Source organism: Mesocricetus auratus, unplaced genomic scaffold (assembly GCF_017639785.1).
Source record: "Mesocricetus auratus isolate SY011 unplaced genomic scaffold, BCM_Maur_2.0 Super-Scaffold_100013, whole genome shotgun sequence".
Taxonomy (NCBI): Eukaryota; Metazoa; Chordata; class Mammalia; order Rodentia; family Cricetidae; genus Mesocricetus; species Mesocricetus auratus.
In genome coordinates, this window is record NW_024429196.1 from 69,730,533 (window position 1) to 69,752,626 (window position 22,094).

General features: G+C 41.0%; 1 protein-coding gene across 1 annotated transcript in view; it reads right to left on the reverse strand.

The window, feature by feature from the left end:
- The window catches only part of Fam120a (family with sequence similarity 120A), an 89,466-nt gene that overhangs the window by 56,912 nt on the left and 10,460 nt on the right, over positions 1-22,094 (reverse strand). Inside the window, exons 2-3 of the mRNA XM_005066325.2 lie at positions 13,319-13,565; positions 8,593-8,675 (exon numbers count right to left, since the gene is read on the reverse strand). Of these exons, the coding sequence (XP_005066382.2) occupies positions 8,593-8,675; positions 13,319-13,565 (330 nt within the window). The remainder of the gene's footprint in view (positions 1-8,592; positions 8,676-13,318; positions 13,566-22,094) is intronic.

A 22,094-nucleotide genomic window follows, 5' to 3' on the forward strand; every position in this document is an offset into this window, starting at 1 on the left:
ACAGCCCTCTCAATACATGGCCTTATCCATCCTCAAACTCATGCTCTTGCTACCTCAGTCTCCTAAGTGCTGGAATTACAAGTGTGTGCCACCAATCCTCACCACTTCAAAACTCTTCTTCAAACTTTTCCTTTTTTTTTTTATTTACTTTTGCATTACAACTGTGAATGCCCATTTATCCTACGTATGAGACCTCACAATGTACACTACAACAGAATGCCATTCATTGTTTGGGTCCTTCACCATACTACCAGACCATCACTCACATGCATGTTGCATCATAAGGAAAAAGAACTTCAACATTAGGCTGGCCACATTTATACACTGAACAGTTAACACAAAAAATGAGTGCCGCAGCCTGGGAGCTCGAAGAGACTCGGCTGAAAATGAGAAACACAAGGAAATGTCAGCACTTGGGGTTCAGGAAAAAGGCACCATTCGTATGGGCATTTCTCCTTATGTAGAATATATGATTTTTAGCCATTTGCATACTTTTCATTATTTAGGCAGAAATCAGGGGGGAAAGCTGTTTACAAATTGAAGCCTGTGAAACAGTAAATAGCTTTGCGGCTCACCAGAATCTGTGTGTATGTTGGTATGTGAATGAAAACAATTTATTATGCACGTTTTTCCCAATCAACACAAGTCAGCAAGATAGCTGGCTTTAATAAAAGTGTTAACTAAATGCTCCTTAAACTGTGTAAGTTCTATTAAAGCAGAAGATAGGCAAACTTGATGTCACAATGCTGGACTCATGATTTATTAATTTCATGGGAAACAACAGTTTGTGACTTTATTAAACATTCTCTTACAAAACCTAACAGTTTTAAAAATCTAAATACTGAATACGTGAAGCAAAATTAAAATCATGCCATGTGTTTGTTCTGTTTGAAATGATTGCAGTTTTGTATCAATTCTCTTGCTGCTAAGTATTTCTTTGGTGTTTTGTTTTGGGAAATATTAAAATGTGCTATTAGAGATTATGTAATACCATCTGTATTTTCAAGTTTTACATTAAGTATGTGTATTTTATAAGAAACTGCAGTCCCCCTGCTTTGATTAGTCTGAATGCTTCTAGGCCACCCAAAGCAGCCCAGTCTACTACTGTTCTGATTCCTGGCACTACAGCTGCTTCTCTAAAGATTCACAAGAATGCAACCACATCTATTTCCTTTGGATCTGCAGATACTGCTGGTGGAATATCTGTGTATATTACCAAGACCTAACTGTGCTCCCTTTGTGGCTGTTTATCCACCCATCACCTTTAGTAAGAATTATCTCTAGGCTGAGGCAGTAATAAGCTACTATGAACATTCAGGTGGGAGGCTATGTGAACATGGCATTTGTATTTCTCCAGTATAAATGCTCAGGAAGGAGAATGCTGGGATTCCGACTTACAAGAAGCCACCATACTGCCCTCAAAGTGACTGTACTTCTATGACACACTCCACAGCCACAGAGCTAACTGCTTGACACTATCCCCCAGTCACCTTCATTTGCCCACCATACTGGGTCAGAAGTGGTCATAATTGCTTTAACTTGTATCATCCAATGACACTGCAGCAGCTCTTCTGCACCCTTTAAGCATTCTGTAAAATGCCTGGGTTATCTGACTCTTGTGTCACTCTTCATGCATTCTGGATGCAAATCCTTTCTTAAACACATTCTATTTTGCAAACATTTATTCTTGGTGTGGTTGTTTTTCATTCTCCTAACTACATCTGTGCAACTGATAGTTATAAAGATTTTCTTCTAGTTTGGAGGGGGAGGTTGGTGAATATTTTTGTTTGTTTTCTGTTTGGTTTTGTAGGGGTTTTGTTTGTTTTTCAAGACAGGGTTTCTCTGCGTTTAACAGTCTTTTCTGTCCTGTAAATCTTTGTCCAGGCTGGTCTCAAACTCAGAGAATAATATGCCTCTGCCTCCCAAGTGCTGGGATTAAGGGCCCATCACCGTCCAGCTACTTTTTTCTAATGTTAATATTCTCATTTTTGCACATGGATATTCATTTGCTATAAAGACGGCCCTCACCTCATTGGTTATGTTGGAACTTCTGATGAAAATAACCAACCATATATATGTGCTATCTCTGGACTATTTATTCCACTGATTTATAAGATGATCCTGGCTGACAGTGGTAGCTTTAGTCTCGAAATTTGACCATATTAAGTCATCCTACTTTGTTCTTCATATTAAAAATTGTACGCCAGCTGGTGGTGGCACACACCTTTAATCTCAGCACTGGGGAGGCAGAGGTAGGCAGATTTCTATGAGTTCAAGACCAGCCTGGTCTACAAAGTGAGTTCCAGGACAGGCTCCAAAGCTACACAGAGAAATCCTGTCTGGAAAAACCAGAAGAGAAGAAAAGGAGGGAGGGAGGGAGGGAGGGAGGGAGGGAGGGAGGGAGGGAGGGAGGGAGGGAGGGAGGGAGGGAGGGAGGGAGGGAGGGAGGGAGGGAGAATTGTATTTGGGGCTGGGAAAACAGTTCAGCGGTAGAAGACTTGTCTATTGAGTCCAGGGCTTATACCCAACACAAGAGAAAAAAGGGAAGGGTAACAGTGGTTGCTATTTTCAGTCCTTTTAAAGTTCCATATACATTTTTAAATCAATGTATATAGAAATTCTAACTGTAATTGTGATCAGAAAAGACATTTTTGACAATGGGTTCATTGGCCCTTTCTTTAATTTAGACCATGTCTCCACAATGACCTGTTCTCTACCATTATACCCTTCAGGGATAGAACATGGTAGGAAGATGGATGATGTTGGGGTAGCAGGTACATGATTCTTCATCAGGAGCTCCCTCGGTGTTGTTTCGGTACTAAGATAAAAGGTCACAGTAGCAGGAAGATTTATTTAGAATTAAGTCATTAAGTGGAAACTTCTAGAAAACAAAACTGGGCTCTTGGTTCCAAAGACAGGAGGCTACACTAGAATACAAGAGGACCAAAGGTAAAACCTGGATGTCTGCACTAAACTAAGGCACACTGAGGCCCAAGGACTACAGCAGGTGGAAATGGGGCAAATAACAAAATGTCACCAAGTTAGTGACACGGAAATTTTAAGACACCACTGAGAAGGAGAAAATGGCAACAACAGGCATGGAGATACATGCCTATAATCCCAGCACTGGAGAGGCCACAGGCTGGAGGATGGGATGTGGGAAGCTAACTTGACTCACTCTGTTTCAAAAATCAAAAAAGATAAAACATTTGCAATTCTTCTGTCTAACAGAACTGTACCTAAACATACTAAAATCTGTTTTAATATGATAAAGATAAATAAGTTGATCTAAAAATGGCAAAGGATCCAAGTAGACCTTCACCCAAAGGAGGCAGGGAAATGGCCAATGGACATAGCAAAAATGTGTAACATCATTAGTCATTAGAGAAAGCCAACTTGAAAACAACTAGGATGACTAAATACAAGAACAGACAGTAACAAGTAACCTTCCACCTGCTGCTGGAGGGACAAATTGTACAGCCACTGCACAGCATGAAATGGTGTGCCGAACTCTCAAAACACTAAGCATAGAATCAGAACACAGCCTAGACACTGAGGAGAAATGAAGAAATGTATAAAAAGTGTGTCAATGTGTTCATAATAGAATTTAATTTACTATTTGTTTTTTTTAATCTTTTTGGTTTTTTGAGACAGGGTTTCTCTATGTAGCCCTGGCTGTCCTAGAACTTGTTCTGTAGACTAGGCTGGCCTCAAATTCACAGAAATCTGTGTCTGCCTCTCAAGTGCTAGGATTAAAGCTATGCACCACCAATGGCTTATCACAGAATTTATAATCACCAGAAAGTACAAAGAACCTAAAAGTCAACAGCTGGACAGCCAAACAAAATGTGGCATAATCTTAAGCACAATGGGCATTATCCAGCCCCAGGAAGGAATGTGGTGCTGGGATATGCCACAATACCCGACCCTGAAACTATTGTATCAAGAGAAAGAAACAAACACAAAAACGGGATGGTGTCTGATTCTATTCAAAATGAAGAAACAGAGGTTATCGTCAAGGAATTGAGGTGTATTAGTAAGTACATCATTTCTTTTGGAGTTAACAAAAATATTCTATGTTAGTTACACAGCTCTGAGTGTGAGTTCTACATCTTAATACAGCAGTTACAGGTAGGAAGATAGGGCTCCTGGAGAACTGGATGTGTGAAGCAGCAGTGCCTAAGCCTGAGTCTGAGCCAGTAAGGCCTGAGCCTGATCAAGTTAAGACAGTAAGGAGAATTCTATACAGAAACCATATTAAACACAGCCCATGGGAAAGGCAGTGAGGAAAAGGTTAATCCCAAAAGACCAGCAAAAGAAGCCTAAGTCGAGACTTGAAGAAGCCAGTAAATACACAAAGCTGGACTGATGCACCCTCTGTTTCTGACCTAAATGTAGTCTTGAAAAACCATGTCTGCACTAAATCGACACACCACACAGTGCTAAGGACAGAAGCACTCTACACTGACTACATCCCCAGATCCGGGGTCTAGTCCTAAAGAATGACATCCTCTGGGGAACAGAGCTGCACTGGAACTTCCAGTGTATACGGAGTTAGTGTAACAACAGTGCTGGCCATCTGCTCAGGGTAAAGGGTTGGCAGGGACAGAGTAGAAAGCAGCACTGAATGTCACTTTGTCCCAGCACTGTCCTGACTTTCAGAGTAAGGTGGGTGTGTAGCAGGAAGTGATGGAGCCCACCTGGTTTGAACAGAGACAAGGCTATGGACTCAACAAGACAGGACAGGAGTTATTGCCATTATACTGTTATTTCAAATGAAACTAGAACATTGCAAGGTAAGCACAGAAGATACGAATACTAGCCTGGAGCCCCCTTTGCGCCCTTCCTCCTGGTTTTCTCCAGGGTTCTCAGAGTACTGCACTCCACTCCCCAATCCTATCACAAAGCCATCACTGAGTCTGAGCAGTTGCCTCATGAGGTCCTACTGACTCCATGGAAAAGCAAGCCGCTCTCTTGCTAACGACAGGAAGTCCATCCTCACCTAAAAGCATGTACAGAAAGCTACACCTGAGTCCCAACAGACTGCAGCAAATTCCTTAAAGTTGCACACTTCTCACATTTATTTTACAGAAACAGAAGCCTTTGAATTGTCTTGTACTCAAAAGCACCTCACTTAACAATTCAATGGGCATGTTAGAAATGAGCAAAGAATACATTTATTTCATATTAAATCTAGGTTCTCAGGGCTCATATTAACCACTGAGAACACGTAGCTAGATTAGCAGTGGTGGCTGACGCCTGTAAACCCAGCACCTGGGGAGTAGAAATTCCAGGCCAGCCAGGGATACAAACAAAAACACAAAATGCCTAGCTAATATACATCATGGCTGTAACTCAATGCTAAGCAGTAGCAGATATAATTACTCCTAGAAGACCAAACACAAACATGCTAAAGCAATTCTCTTCTCTAGAGCAGGATTCTAAGTGGCTTATATTTCTATATTATACTTTTCTCTACCATTTGGAGTCTGGAGGGTAAAAATGGAGAAAGAAATAAGAAAACCATATAGATCTAGAACCAATAGAGCAGAGTGTCTAGTCAAATCACCTCATTAGGCGCCTCCATTTTTTTTCTCCTATAGTCATGCAATGCTTTGTTTTTGTTGGTTTTTAAGGGCTAAGAAGGAAGAATGTTTACTTTATTTACTTTCAGTCCCTACCTTTGTTTTCTCCAGAGTCTGGGAAGTGCTCACATTCAGGCACTGTTTCTTTGCTCTTTCTGAGTCATATACATTATGGACTCCTAGCTCCTTATCGACCATATTTGTGTTCTTTTTAGGTATTTACAAGATGAAGCTTTCTTGGGATTTTGAGTTTTCTTTTTAGCACTCCTGTGTTGGCTTCTTCTAAAGATTTCCAGTTTGTATACTCAAGAGTGAGTCTTCATCTATCCTAATCTTTTATCACACATTTGGCGCATTTTGCAAGAATCAAATTTATTACATTGTCACAGAGAGTTGGCCCTACATGAATCCACTGTCTAACAACTCAAAGTGGGGGAACATTGGTGCAAGACAAAAGAGAAAAGGGGTTTCAGTAGCAAAGGCAAACTGAAAAGGTAGCAGAAGAATTCTACCAGAGCCCTGAGGTGACAACAAAGTGCAAATTAAATATAGGGAAGAAAACTTCAATGTGAAACTTAGTATCAATTTTTAAAATCAATTAAAATTCTAGGAGTTGCTTATGGAGATAAGCAACAAGAACTCAATTTTCCAAAAGACAGAATAATTTTATAACTGAAAAAATTAAGAAAGGTTTAAATAGCAGCTGGAATATATATCAGTAATATTCCAGGAAAAAAATCATACCATTAAGCTCCCCCAACCATGTTAGGATGGTTAAGGCAGTGCTACACACAGAAAGTGCCTACAAAGAAATCTAAACATAAAAAGTGGCCAACAACAGCTAGAGAGATGGTTTAGTGGTTAAGAGCACTGGCTGGATGGTTGGAAAACTTGAAAGTGGACCAGCAGGAACACTCAGCAGGGGTAACATGCTGGCCTTCAAGCCTGACAACCTAAATCCAAACTCCAGATTCCAACATCATGGAAAGAAGAAAGCAACTCCTGCAAGTTTGACCGCTCCAAGAGATGAGTGTGTATGTATGAGTACACACATAAATAGTAAATGTAAAAAAGGTTTAGTAAGGGGCTAGAGAGATGGCTCAGAGGTTGGGAGCACTGACTGCTCTTCCAGGGGTCCTGAGTTCAATTCCCAGCAACCACATGGTGGCTCACAACCATCTACAATTCAATCTGGTGCCCTTTTCTGGCATGTAGGCAGAACACTGTATATGTAATAAATAAATAAACCTTTAAAAAAGGTTTAATAAATATTTTATTTACTATTCATATACTTATAATGTATTTGGATCCAACTCATCTCTGATTCCTTCCCCTCCAATACTTCCCTAACCTCCCTCATGCTTTCCTCCCAACTTCACATACAAAACAAATAAATAAACACGCTTTTTTAAGGAAAAATGGAAGCTAGACCTAAGACTCAAATTTCTATTTAGGAACTGCTGTGAGTCTTGTTCCTGGCAACATTAACACACTGGGAGGAGATCCTCCGTGGTAGTGCAGTGACGCAAGATGGAAGAAATATGCATAGGTAAAGTCTCATTTCCAAACAGTCTAGACACGTCTATGTAATTTGTGGAAAAATGTCAACAAGGTGGTATCTATTTGAACAAACATTTTCTCTCCTTTCAGCATTACATATACTTACTAAGCTGGTTTTCTAACAATCCTACAAATTATTCTTCACATTAGGCTTATGGGGCACAAAACAAAGGCTGCTCAGCTGAACATGTGACTATTTATGCATATAATGGGAGGTCTCAGGAGCCTCATGCAAATCCCTACAGCAAGTGTCCATGGGTTTCCCCACTTGTAAAGACCCAGTACCTAACTGGCCAAAACGCACAGGTGCAGCACCTGCAGCACAGCATAGCCTCTACTCCATGGACCATCATCAAGCACTCAAGAGTCAGGGTATCAGATCCTGTCACTTCATTCCTAAGACACACAGGAGATACTCCACCACCAACAGCAAAAGGAAAGCAAGCGATTTCTAAAAAGAAGGGGAAATTGACTTTCAAGAGAAGTTGAAGGCAATCCTAACCAAGAACTCTTACAGTGAAAACAAACACACAGATGAGAGAGGAAAAAGGTTCCGAGCAACAAGGAACAAAAACAAAATCCTACTTGAGAGATATCCTTTCAGGAACTCAGTAATAAGCTATGAAAGAAAAACTGAACATCGATTACCACTGTCTATGGCAGGCAGGTCACTGTAACTGAACTTGGATTTTGTGGCACACCCTTGGAAACCACCCACTCTGCCTTTTCCTTTGACTCTAAAGAAGCTGGTTCCAGAGATGGAAGTGACACCGTGTCCAAGTCCCCACCTTTGCATTTCCCAAGACACCTAACAAGTGATAATGCCAGGCAAGTGACACTGACAGGTGCCAGCTGCTGTCCTCATGCCCACACCAGCCTCCTCACAACACCCTGGTGAAATGTCTCTTTTCTGAAGTTCATTGCCATCACAAACAGAGAGAACTAAAAGGGAAATGAGTAAGAAAGCATTATGCTAATAAACCAGTGCAACTGAATCATTTTCCCATCATTTAAGAAGCATTGCACTAGACAGTTTTATAACCTAGAAAGGTAAAAGTTATGAAATTCTCAGGCTGTACTAAAAGATGTTGATCTAAGTGACAAATGATATTACCCATCAAAAAGAATTAGTATTTTAAGTAAAAATGTTAATCTACAAAAGTGCAGCTCAAAGGTTTCTTCTTGTCTAGTTAGGCACAGGGCATTCTTTGAAGGGGATTTTGAAGAAAGTGTAAGTCTGCCTGCCTATCACACAGGTGCTGAGAACAAGGAAGGAAGCAGGTTACTTATTACTACAGAGAGGATCCCAAGGTGAGTCACAAACAAGACACTGTTACGCACCCAGAAAGTCCCCCTCTTCAGGAAAGTCCATAATGCATTGTCAATGCAATAGCAAAGTCACAGTGGTGACTTTGTCAAATGTTGGAAAACCAAGCAACATCTGTACCTTCAGTGAGGCGAGTGGATGTTCTGGACCAAGTAAACTCCAGTGAAAGGAAGCCAGATCCTCATCAGGTAGTATGTGATTTCCTGGAATATAAATGTGGATAATATAAAAGCCATCACTGTCAGTGACACAGGGAAACTTCTACATCACCATACACTGGATAGCACACATTTCTTCACATTGTACTATGAAGCAACACACACAGCTGAGCCCTTACAGCTGACTCAAGCACCAAGTAAATTTTCACTAGAGTTTGAATATCATCCACACTAAGAACTTCACGGTGTTGCACACTGAAGCAACTTCCCAGAAGTATGCAAAAAGTCAGTCTAAGGACTCCAGGAAGTAACACAGGGACCAAACCTAAGTATTCATGTGTTCCTGAAACACCTGTGGTTTGAAATTAGTTGACCATTACATAGCCAGATGTGGAGTCTTAAGTTATAAAATCTTCCCTAGGAAGATTAAACAACAACTGTGTTATGGCATAAATCACTACCCACAACTATCTGTGACAGAGCACAGACTATAGTATCTGAGCTGTGTCTGTCCTACCTCTAGGGCTATGTCACTCTAAGAGTGAGAACTACATTGTCAAAGGATATTCTACTATCACAGCTGGCTTTAGTGCCTGAAACACTAACATCTAAGTGTGCTGGTACACTCACTGCAATTTAAAAGTGGTAATTTCCTAGGTAACTCTGTGATGTCTGTATTATGGTTTAATTACTTCCGCAACAAGCATCAGATTCATTAACTACCTAACAAGCAACATGAAATCATCTGCAGCATTGCTACAGCATATTACCCCAAACCCACATAATGAACCCCAGGATATCCAGACCAACACAGATCAGCCCCAGCTGTGCACACAACTGGGCTCTGTGCTGCTTATTACTGATAGGGGACTGCACAAAAATTTTATTGTAAAATACCAAGTCTCAGAGTTAAAGATTCAACTTAAGAAAATATGAAGCTAATCCCAGTATCAGTAATGGATTTGTAAAAATTCACCTCAAACATTTAAATGATTATTCCACTCAACCTCCCTAAAGTAAAATTCTAAGTAGCTGCACTTTCTATTACAAAAAGAAAACAGCTTTATTTAAAAAGACAATTAAATTTTTACAAAATCTAAAATAACTAATCTTACTCATAATTTGCTTATAATCTACCTAAACTTCTTGAATAGACTAGACTCTATACCTCTTCAGTGGATGATTTTTTTTTCCAGTTTTTTTGTTAACTATTGAGAATTGAACATAGGTCTGACATCATTCTAGCACTGAGCTGCACCCAGAAACCCGTTTTTAATTTTTTGCCTTACTAAGTTAAATCTATGACCTTCTTACCTCATTCTCCTGAATAACAGGGATATACAGACCTAGCTAAAGTATTACTATGGACGTTTTTCTTCACTTATTCCAAAATTTTCTAATATAATTATCTAGAAACGTATAAGTTGACAGCACCACAAAGAAATATATTAAGTATTTCTTGAACAGAAAATCAAGTATTCATCTGTATTTTAAATTCTAGGTAAAACTCATTTTGCTTAGCACTTAAGTAACTCTGATCATGTCGCCTACCTACCAACTTTTGTAATAAAATAGGTTCTTTTTGGGGGGTGGGGGGGGTCAAGACAGGGTTTCTTTGTATAACAGTCCTGGCTGTCTTGGAGCTAGCTCTGTAGACCAGGCTGGCCTCGAACTCATACCTGTCTGGCACCTCCCAAGTGTTGGGGTTAAGGCGTGGGCCACCACTGCCTGCTATAAAATATGTTCTTGAGATGCTATACAGATCTGCTGCAGGTCTGGAGCTAACATATCACTATCACCCAGGCCGGCCTCAAATTCCCAGTCTTCCTGTATCAGCATTCTCAATGCTGAGCATGTATGTCCAGCTCAACACATACTTTTAACATCCAGTTAAGTATTCTTTTACATTATAACTTCTGAAAATATTTTTCATGAATCAATCTTCTAACTCTCAAAACACGAAAATTCCTAAGAAATTATATTTGTAACTAGATCCAAATTGTAAAATATTTTATTATACAACAAAATATAAAACTGTTTTATAAAAAACAAAACTATAAAAAACTATTTATAAAAATCTACAAAAAATTTGGTGCTAGATAGCTCAGTTGGCAAATGTTTAGCTTGCAAGCATGAAAACCCAACTTGTAACCCCAAAACCCACATAAAAAGACGTATAATGGCACAACCTCTATAACCCCAACATGAGGTGCAGTGCATACATGGGTCCTCCTAAGGGCTCACTAGCTAGCTAGCCTACACTTACTAGTGAGTCCCAGGTCCCAGTGAGAGACATCAACAACACAAGCGGACAGCTGTCCAGAGAAATGTCATTGGAGACTGACCTCTGACCTACATACACCTACCTTTCTGGTAACTAGTGATTTCTTAAAATAACCCACAATTTAATTAATTTCCCAGAATGGGCTAACTCCATAGAAAGCACAGGAACTTTGCTAGAGACCATGCAGCTTTCCAAAGGGCCCTGAGTATCTAAAGCAGAGAACTAAGGAGGTAAGTCATAGGAAAACCTCACTCCAAAAAAAAAGTTATCTTGACACATATCCAAAGACACAGGAAGGGTAATAAACAGGAAAGGAACTGCACAAAGCAGGTGCAAAGTCAAAGATGATAGTGCAGCCGGGCGCTGGTGGCACATGACTTTCATCCCAGCACTTGGGAGGCAGAGGCAAGGGGATCTCCATGAGTTTGAACCCACCCACCCTGGTCTACAGAGCAAGTTCCTGGACCTCAGGACAACACAGAGAAATCTTATCGCAAAAAACAAAAGCAAAAAACAAAAAAGCAAACAAATGAAAATTCATACATGTTACCTCTTGAAATGTATTTAAGTCATATAAATTAATATATAAAATATATCCTTTCTGGAAAAATAGCAAAACAATCCTTTCATGGGATTTTCAAAATTTACTTTTTGTTTTTCTTTTTTTGGTTTTTTTTTTTGCAAGATTTTATTTATTATATATACAGTGTTCTATCTGTATGTTTGCCTAGAGGTAAAGAAGAAGGCACCAGATCTTATTTTAGATGGTTGTGAGCCACCATGTGGTTGCTGGGAATTGAACTCATGACCTCTGGAAGAGCAGTCAGTGCTCTTAACATCTGAGCCATCTCTCCAGCCCCCTTGTTTTTCTTTTAAAGCAGTTGTTTTTCAGCTGGCTGTGGTGCCATGCACCTGTAATCCCAGAGGAGCCTAAGGACCTAAAATCCAAGCTCATCCATGGCTACAAGGTCACTGGAAGCCAACCTGGGCTACATAAGACTCTAGTTCAAAACAAAAAACTAAACAAAACGGTAATTGTTTTCTTTCATAATCGTGGTTATCATGCAAAGGGAAAGAAATCATAGCAATGCTTTAGCCCTGTGGCATATTTTCTTTGTGTTTAAAGTTTTTTTGGTCTGGTTTTCTTTTCCCTTTAGCTTTTGAGACAGGGTTTCTCTATGTGGTCTTGGCTGTCCTAGAACTCACTTTGTAGACCAGGCTCACCTCAAACTCAGAGATTCCCGCCCACCCAACCTCTGCCTTCCTAAGCGCTTGGAATAAAGGTGTGTACCACCAACACCAAGCAAGATTTTTTTTCTAATTTTAAACTTATTTAGTTTATTTATGTATCTAAGTGTTTTGCCTACATGTATATATATAGGTATGTTTGTGTACCATACATGTGCACCTGTGCCCACAGGTTAAGAAGAGGGCATTGGATCCCTTGGAACTAGAGTTATGGATGGTTGTGGGCTACCATGTGCGTGCCAGGAACCAAACTAGAGGTGAGGGTGAGGGTCCTCTGCAAGAACAGTAAGTGCTCTTAACCTCTGAACCATCTCTAATCAAAGATTTATTTTGAATTATATGTGTGTGTGTGTGTTTTATTTCATATGCATTGGCATTTTGCCTACATATATGCCTGTGTGAGAGAGTCAGATTTCCTGGAACTAGAATTACAGACAGTTGTGTAATGTCATGTGGGTGCTAGGAACTGAAACCAGATCTTCTGGAAGAGAAGTTAAGTGCTGAGCCATCTCTCCAGCCCATGTGTGTTCTATATGAAAATGTATATATATGTGTGCAAGTACCACCCAACATGGGTACTGGGAACTGAACTCAGGTTCTCTGAAAGAGCAATACACTCCTAATTGCTGAGTCATCTCTTAAGCCCATTTGTTTTTTTGTGACAGGGTCTCACTAGGTAGCTCAGAATGATTTTGAATTTGCTGGCCCCGAAGTGGTCATCTTCCTGTCTCAGCTTCCTTCATGCTAGGATTACAGGCTTGTGCCACAATGCTAGGCACATACTTTCTTCTTTTATAAACACGATTTACGATACCAGTTTGATAATCACTAACACTTTTATAGTGGGCATGTGTCAGCATATGTGATTCAGAAATGTTATTTTTTTTAAATTTGGAGTTTATCACAGAGTAAGTTTTCCAGCCTGGATAGAACAACACACAGACAAAAGCTTAGAAACAAGAACAATACATTACTAGCAAAAAATGAAAATATCAAAAAAAAAAAAAGCAATTGAAGAGCCCATTCTTTCCTTCTTAAATGCAAACATGAGATACAAAACCAAAGCATTCAGGCAGAAAATCTTTAAAAGATACATCAGTATGCTTACTGTACCATTCATTCCCTTAGAAAGCAGTTTTCACACTACTCCACCTACCTAACAGAGCAGCAAAAATAGGAAAACGATTTGGGTTCAGGTCCAGTTGCTTGGCAACCTCGTGCATCAGATATTGGCTTGTGGTGAGACTCTTCCCATTGCGGCTCAGTTTCAGGGCATGGGCACTGAAATAGTAGGGGATGTTGCATAGTGCATAATCAGAGTCATACGCCACCAAGCCATGGAAACCATTCTCTCTGCAGAAGCCAATCACTTCTTGATGGTGATCTTCAATGCTCTGTGCAACCTACACACAAAAAAGAAGGAAATGCCATCAGATGCAGGCTCTAACTGCAGCAGCAGGCTCAATAGGCAGATGTACTTGACAACATTAAAGAGCTACTGACATAAACATTATTCAAACGATCAAAAAGTGCCAGGACCAAGTATGTAGCGCAGTACTCCAAGAAGAATTCATAGGGAAGCTGAATTCAAATCACCTGTCAATAATCTACCATTCCATCTATATTGCAAATTAATTCCCAGTCATGGCAATTCAAAACTCATCCTGTTTAAACACAGGCAAATCTGACTGAGCCCTGTGACAGTATTTAAAAGAAAGGAAAATGGAGGGAGTGGGGAGAGATGAAGAAGGAAAATAAAAGCAAAGAGTATGACAAAGAAGGCACCCACATTTGCATAGCCAACACAATCTCTTCAAGTACATCAAAGTGTCAGAAAGCAACACTACACTTTCTCCTTTAAATAAAGGCCTGCACTATCTGCTTCCCAGTCTATGCTACTGAGGCATTTATCACAGGGGAGCCTGGGGTCCTCTGTCCCTGTGCAAGTCTCAGCAGCAGGACTAACCAAAAGGAGCCCAACACTTTCACTTTGCATCTCCACCAAACTAAGTGAGCGAAGTACAACAACCCCTCCTAGAGGCTCCCTGAGGAGCAGCCAGGGAGGACACCTCAGAAGTCATCTGGAGTTGCTGGGATCCTAGACATAACCCCAAGCACTGAAAACTGCTCTGAAATGTTAAAACCAAAATCATTTTTTAAATTTTAAGAAAGTATAATGCTTCAAATCCCAAACTACTGATTTCCCTTTCTTGTTAACTCTCAAACTCTGTCCAACTAAAATTCTAGAAGGCTGTTTGTTTCTACAACAAATGAAGGTACTTTAGAGACTAGAATTTACATGGACTCAGGGGATTCAGTTAAATCTCCAGACTTAGGAGAGATGCATGCCCTCCTCTTTAACCTGAAATTCTAGAACTATAATCTAAGGTATGGCTGTAAGGATTGAAATTTTAAATTAAATTTAAAGTTAAGTTCCAGTAGCCAATGATCAGGTGACCAGCAGCTACCTACTGCACCTTAGTGACACAGACATTTGTGTCTCCTCTGTGGTGGCCATCATTAAGCTAATCTCCTTGCTGGCATTCACAATGGAAGTGGTTGTAATGAAATCTCACCAAGAGGCAAAGCAAACTGTTAGTGACAATAGTTAAAAGAAAAATAACCTTTTGAGTTCTCTTGGGGAGGAAATTTAATAAAAATGTAATAAGAGGCAAAACTACAATTAGTCAAGAAATGCTCTTCCCTATTACAAGCAAAATCTACCCAGTTCCTTAATCTAGGAACATACCAGCTAAAACAGAAAAGTAGATGAAAATTTTTCTAAGATGAGTCCCATCTAGAAATGGTAATCTTAGTCTAGTACAAGTTCTTTAATCAAATAATTTTCTTCCATAGAAATTTTAAAGTAAAAAAATTAAGTATTGCTAAGTTAATAGAAATCACTAGTTGTTTCCCAGAGTCCCCTCTGAGGAGCTTGTACAGTAAAAGGGAAAAGAGCCACCATTGGCCCCTCCCTACAGGATTGCTAGGGTAGACAGGAGGCCATTTGTGAGCTTGTAGGAGATGATGCAGTGAGTCTGTGCAGTCCACGTTTCTATCTGTGGGCAGTTTACCAGCACCCTTGCTCCAGAAAACTCACAGCAGATCCACCTCCAAGGTAGGGGCCAGGAGGACTAGACTCCTGAGTAATCACTCTCTCAACTCCCAAACTTCACAGGGCAGGGAAGTGGCTGTATCCCAAAGCAGGAGAGGCTTCCCCTAAGGAAAAACTTTTCACCTAAAGGCTGAAAGAAGAGGCCCTCTAGGTGGGTTCCCAAGGCCATGTCTGCAGACCTGAGGTAAAACCAAAGACCAGGAAGTGGGGTCTGACTTGAGTCGTTAGGCTCAGGTCTAACTTGTCAGCTTTCCAATAACACTGTGAGTGCTGTAAAACAGTAGGCAGTATATTTTAAAAGCTTTAAAACCTTCATGTTCTTTGATCAGTAACCCTACTCCAGGAAATAACCTAAAAACGAATCTACCAATCATTACAACCATGAAAACAATCATACTAACTACTACAGGAGAAAACTAAAATTATGAAACAGGTAGTCACTACAATGTTTTGTGGAAAAACTTGAAGAAAGTTTCATTAAAACATTAATCATACTAGAACACAATATAATGCTAATTATAGCTATGCTAAACTGTGTCTGTAGAAACAGACGGAAAGGAAAAGACCCAATTGAGTCGTGTCAGGGTAATGGAATTATGTGTGCACGTGTTAAGAGAGAGAGACAGAAAAAACAAAAACTTGGTAAGGGTTAGGAAGCAGGTTAGTGGCTGGGTGAAGGCCTAACATGTGCAGGTCCTCAGTTCCATCCCATCCTTACCACAAAGAAACAGTTCCGCATGAGAGTAGCCCACTCTCTGTTCCTCTCTCTGCTGAACTTTGGACAGATTCTTAACAAGGACCTCAGCTCATCCACCCACTGCAGCCGCGAATCCACCCACTGCAGCCACAAATCCACCCACTGCAGCCATGCATCCATCCACTGCAGCCATGCATCCATCCACTGCAGCCACGTATCCATCCACTGCAGCCACGAATCCATCCACTGCAGCCATGCATCCATCCACTGCAGCCATGCATCCATCCACTGCAGCCATGCATCCACCCACTGCAGCCACTCATCCACCCACTGCAGCCACAAATCCACCCACTGCAGCCATGCATCCATCCACTGCAGCCATGCATCCATCCACTGCAGCCACGAATCCACCCACTGCAGCCACGCATCCATCCACTGCAGCCACGCATCCATCCACTGCAGCCATGCATTTATCCACTGCAGCCACGAATCCATCCACTGCAGCCATGCATCCATCCACTGCAGCCATGCATCCATCCACTGCAGCCACGAATCCATCCACTGCAGCCATGCATCCATCCACTGCAGCCATGCATCCACCCACTGCAGCCATGAATCCATCCACTGCAGCCGTGCATCCACCCACATCCATCCACTGCAGCCACTCATCCATCCACTGCAGCCACGCATCCATCCACTGCAGCCATGCATCCATCCACTGCAGCCATGCATCCATCCACTGCAGCCACGAATCCATCCACTGCAGCCAGGAATCCATCCACTGCAGCCAGGAATCCATCCACTGCAGCCAACTATTTGTTTAGTGCTTTATTTTTCTTGAAGAATTACAGTTGTGTTAATCATTTGCAAATTAATGCTGGGGTGGATTACTAAAGTTTGTGCACTTTTTAATACACTGGATTTTGTTGTTTTGAGGCAGGATCTCACTGTTTTTTTTTTTCAAACTGGCAATCCTCCTGCCTCAGCCTACCAAGTGCTGGTGTTACAGACCTGCACAGTCATACTCAGCTGCACTCTACTTTTAAATGCTAATCTGAAAGCCAGTGTTGAAAACAAAGAACTCTGCTAGGGTGGAGGAAGAAGCTAACGGGGAATTGCTCAGACCACTCTGCGATGCTGAGTGCAAGCTGTCACTGCTGGAGAGACCAGCTTGCTAATCTGTAATTGAAGAATCCTTGGGAACTCACAAAATACGGCATTTCTCTGTCTCAGTGCTTCCTGGGTGTCAGGTAGCAAGCCTTCTCTAATACAAAGATGTGTGTGTGAGCAGAGGCAGGCACTTATCTTTTGTAGAGACAGACCCATAAAATGTAGATCTCTACAGCAGAGAGAGGATCAAAGTGCTTCTTTCTAACAAGACTATTTCTTTTCCTTTTGCTGTTTTGTTAGTAGTGCTGGGATAGAACCCAAGGTCTTGTGTATGTTAGGCCCTCACCCCACCATTAACCTGCTTTCAGCCCTTAACCAGGCCTGACTGACTGACGGGTGGATGGGTGAGTGGGTTAGATAACGACTGAATACACAATTCAAGCTTTAAGCCAACGGCGTGATCAGAGTGAAAACAGCACAAACAGGAGGTCTGAGTGAGAGTGAGAAGTGCAGCCATTCATCCACTATAAAAATGAAGAAACTGGGCACAGTCACACACACCTGAAACCCCAGCACTTGGGAAGTGGCAACAGGAGAACCAAGAGATCAATGCCAGCCTCGGCTACATAAGATACTGTTTCAAAATAAATAAATTGGATTTAATATTTTTAATTTTTCAATCAAGGTCTAGGGAGATGGCTCAGGTGATGTGCGTGCTATACATGCATAAAAGCCTGAGCTGGGATTCGCAGAACCCATGTAAAAGAACTTCAGTCATCCCAACACTAGAGAGGAAGACCCAGGAGGATGCCCGTGAGCTCACTAGCCAGACCAATGAACTCTAGCTTCAATGAAACCCTGACTCAAAAATCGCAAGGTAGGGAACAACAGAGGATCCCACTGAACATCGACCACTGGCCTCCTCCACATGCACGCGCATACATACACAAACACATGAACATACTCACACACGCAAGCTTCAGTGTCAGAAGCCAGAGTAGGACAAACAGGAGCCATCCTCCTCTGTTCCTCAGGACTCATTACTGTTTTCTTTTCTCCTGCTTCTACTCTTCCCAGGGTGAGCCTGGGAATAATATAATAAAATTTGTATTTTTATAGCTTCCTAAATTTGTTAATTTCGTTCTTAGATGTGGCTAAAAACCATGAAGTTTGAGGCTAAAGAGATGGCTTAGTAAAGAGTACTTCCTCTGCAATCATGAGGACCCAATACCCAAGTCAGAAGCTAGCATCCCTACAAAGGCAGATCTCTTGTGAGTTTGAGGCCAACCTGGTCTATAGCGTGAGTTCCAAGACAACCAGGGCTACACAGAATCCTGCCTTGAAGATAAACAAACAAACAAAAGAATACTGTGAGATGTGACGTTGAAAAGATTGATGCCGTTAACCCCAGAATCATAAAACAGAAGAACTGAGCCTTCACAGCTACCTAGGGAGACCCCACCCCATCTATCTCTAAGGTGTATCAGAATTGGGATTTGAAACTCCAAAACTCCTACACAAACCAGAGGAGCAAACTTCCTCGGCTCCAGCTGAGTTCAAGGCCAGTGACTTCCACCAGGTGCCCACCTGAGCCAGCAGGTAGGAGCTACATACCCTCCAAAGAAACAGGGCAAGTAAGGCTAATGCTTAAAAGTTTAAATAGCAGCAAAATGTATGGGTTTAGCTCGCAAGGAAGTACCTTCTACTTAGCTTAGGATGATTATTTTTATTCTACTATCAACTTAACACAGAATTCTGAGCTACTTTTTTTAATGCCAATTATGGTATTAAACATCATATTAAAAAAATCAATACATAAGAAGCTAGTGAGATGGCTTAGAGAGAACCAGAATTGGTTCCCAGCACCCACACAACGGCATACACTGTCTGTAACTCCTGTTCCAGAGGATCCAATGCCCTCTCTGGCTTCCATAGGCACCAGGCACACAAGTGGTACACAGACACATATATAAGCAAAACATCCACACCCATTAAAAAAAAAGGGCAAATAAGTCAAAGCTGATTTTATAAAGAGGAATGATTTAAGGTTTCCAACATTAGCTATCAAGTATAATAATTACTCTATTAATTGTGAGAAGCAGACACTGGGACAGTCCTAGAGGCAGCACTGCCACTCACTCCTAAATTCTAGGGAAAGCACACTCTTATGTCCCTGCTGCTAATCAGGTGGAAAAACTGGTCACTTAATATTGGTATGCTTGTATCTTCACACAGGGAAGCAGGAACCTCAAAGAATCATTTCAAGAAACAAACAGGTGAAATATGTCAGGCCCTTCTTAAGTAAACAGGACATGTATAGAGAAACAACACTGTGTATGACTTCTCAGAATGCTTTTACAATAGCTGAAGGAAGAATTAACCCATCCATCCTCCAGTCATCCGAGAAGATACAAGTTAGCCATGTCATGTGAGAATGTAAATGAACCTGAATTTTTCTGCTTAAAAGACATAACAAGAACAGATTTTGACTTATAACCATGTAACTCCAGTCAACAAGTGGTTCCTGCCCTCATCCAACTCACAACCGTCATTTGCAATCTGGTGAGGTGGGTTATTGTTTCTGACTTTAAAGGGGAGATTTAACTGTAATAGCATTCATTCCAATCTCTCCCTCTAGAGAAACTACAGTCATAACTGACCAAGCAGATCTTACATGCCTCATTTATTCCATAAGAATAGAAGGCAATGGTCCTAAAAGCAATGAAAATATTTGGTTAGACCAGAACTCTACCACAACCAGCAATGTTTCTTTTGAAATAAAAGGAGTGGCACCAAAAAAGATGCACAACTTTGGCAAGTATTAGGGGAATGTAAACCACACCACAAGTAACTATACTCAGCAGGATGGCTACTATTAAAAAAAACAGATAATAAGAAGTATAGGTAGCTGGGCATGGGTGGTGCACGTCTTTAATCCCAGCCCTTGGGAGGCAGAGGCAGCCTGGTCTACAAGAGCTAATTCCAGGACAGCTAGGGCTACACAGAGAAACCCTGTCTCAAAAAACATACAAACAGAAAAGAAGTACAGGCAAGCATGTAGAAAAACAGAACCCTTGTTGGGGGTAAGAGCATAAAGAGGCACAGCAAGTGTGGAGATCAGCGCTGCAGTTCCCCCAAAGAGGTTCCTCATGGGCGGGGAGGTGGCTCATAATTCCCGAGATCAGAAGGCGGAGTTGGGATTCCTGGAGCAAGCTGGCTAGCTAGACTAGTGGAATCCTGAAGCTCTCTGAGTTCAAGAGGGAGAATGTCTGCACCTCAACACAGAAAGTGGCAATCAGTAAAGAATGACACTCAACATCAACTGGCTTTTACATGTCCACACACACATGTGCTCACACAAGAATACACACTACACACATATATACACAAAAAATGGCTAAGGTGACAAAATGTGTACCATACTACAACTGTAAAAAGACAATAATAAAAGCAAGATATCACCCAGACTCCTGATAGTCTTAGAAGGTTTAGGCACTTAACTCCAAGATATAACTTTTTACTTAATAAAAAATACAAACCATATTTTTCCATGAGGATATATGACAATTAAGCACTATGCAATGCCTTTTCTGGACTACCAAAGGGTGTGATTTTTTTTCCCTCTATTTCAATCCCTTTAGCAGGTTATTTATTACATGACTGCAGTTTGGTTCAATGCTCATATGGCAATACAACTGTTTTTTTTCCCTTCCTTAAGAAAATAAAACCCAACAAGGGAGTAGATATGGAGAGACGGCTCAGCAGTTAAGACCACTCACTGGCTGCTCTTCCAGAGGTCCTGAGTTCAATTCCCAGCAACCACATGGTGGCTCACAACCATCCGTAATGAGATCTGGTGCCCTCTTCTGGTATGGAAGAAAACGAAGCACTCTTATGCATAAAATAAATAAATAAAAAGAAATGCAAGTTAAATTTTATATTTTTTAAATTAACCTGGTAAGAGACATCCATAGTATTTTCATATGAATTCTATTTAAAATAGCCTACTATAAAAATCTCCAAACAACTTGGCTAAAACTTAACAGAATTTTTGTTTAACTCATTCTAAGCTGGGCACAGTGACATGAACAGTAATAACCTAGCAACATCTTGTATCTAAATAGATAGATAAATGGTAAAATTTTAAACTAATCACAAAATTTTAAATGCCAAAACTTAATGTTCAGAAAAAAGAATTTTATATTGATACAGTTTACCATAGCAATGATTGCAAGTGCTCTGGGCAGGGTCCAGAGAACCCCGAGCTGTCTCAGTGGACTTGTCACTGCTCTTCATTAAGGGTCTAGTTCCAAAGACCACACTGGACCTGGAGGGATCAGCCCTCTGGCTGGAACCTCCTGTTACTGCACCATACTAACTGGCAAAATGACAGCAGCATGGGAAATCCATTCTTTCCCAAATCCTTAGTTTGACTTTTTGTCGTTTTCCTTTTTGTTTTTTTGTTTTGTTTTGTTTTGTTTTGTTTTTTTCTGAGACAACAGCAAACTAAATACCAAATGGCCAGGGCACACACGGATGTTGTCTTTCAATGGCAGCTCAGTCCACACTTCCCCCATGATGCCTCAAGTTGGGAGCAACAAGAAAGCGCACAGCAGAAGCCAGTTTACCTGCACAGCTCTCTTCTATGCCTTCTCAACAGAGCACATCTTGAGTTAAGAAGCATAAAGGGATTATTGCAAGATAAAACCCAGCACCAGGTGGCTGGGATGAGCTCAGTCACCTTTGGAATTAACTCTGATTCTGAGCTGAAAAAAATTCTACTTCCTCCTATCGCACAGCCTACAGGAGGAAGCAGCAGTGTCTGGGTGTCACACTCAGTAGGTAGTCTGTGAACAACTACAATAAGCCAGGGATTGTTCTAGGAGCTGGATGACAGCCAAAGTCCTCAAAGAACTTACTTTCCATAGGAGAGGAAAAATAGTAAAAGCAAAATAACTGATAAGCTACACAGACATCTGGAGAATTTTAAAACATTATGTCAACTCTGGT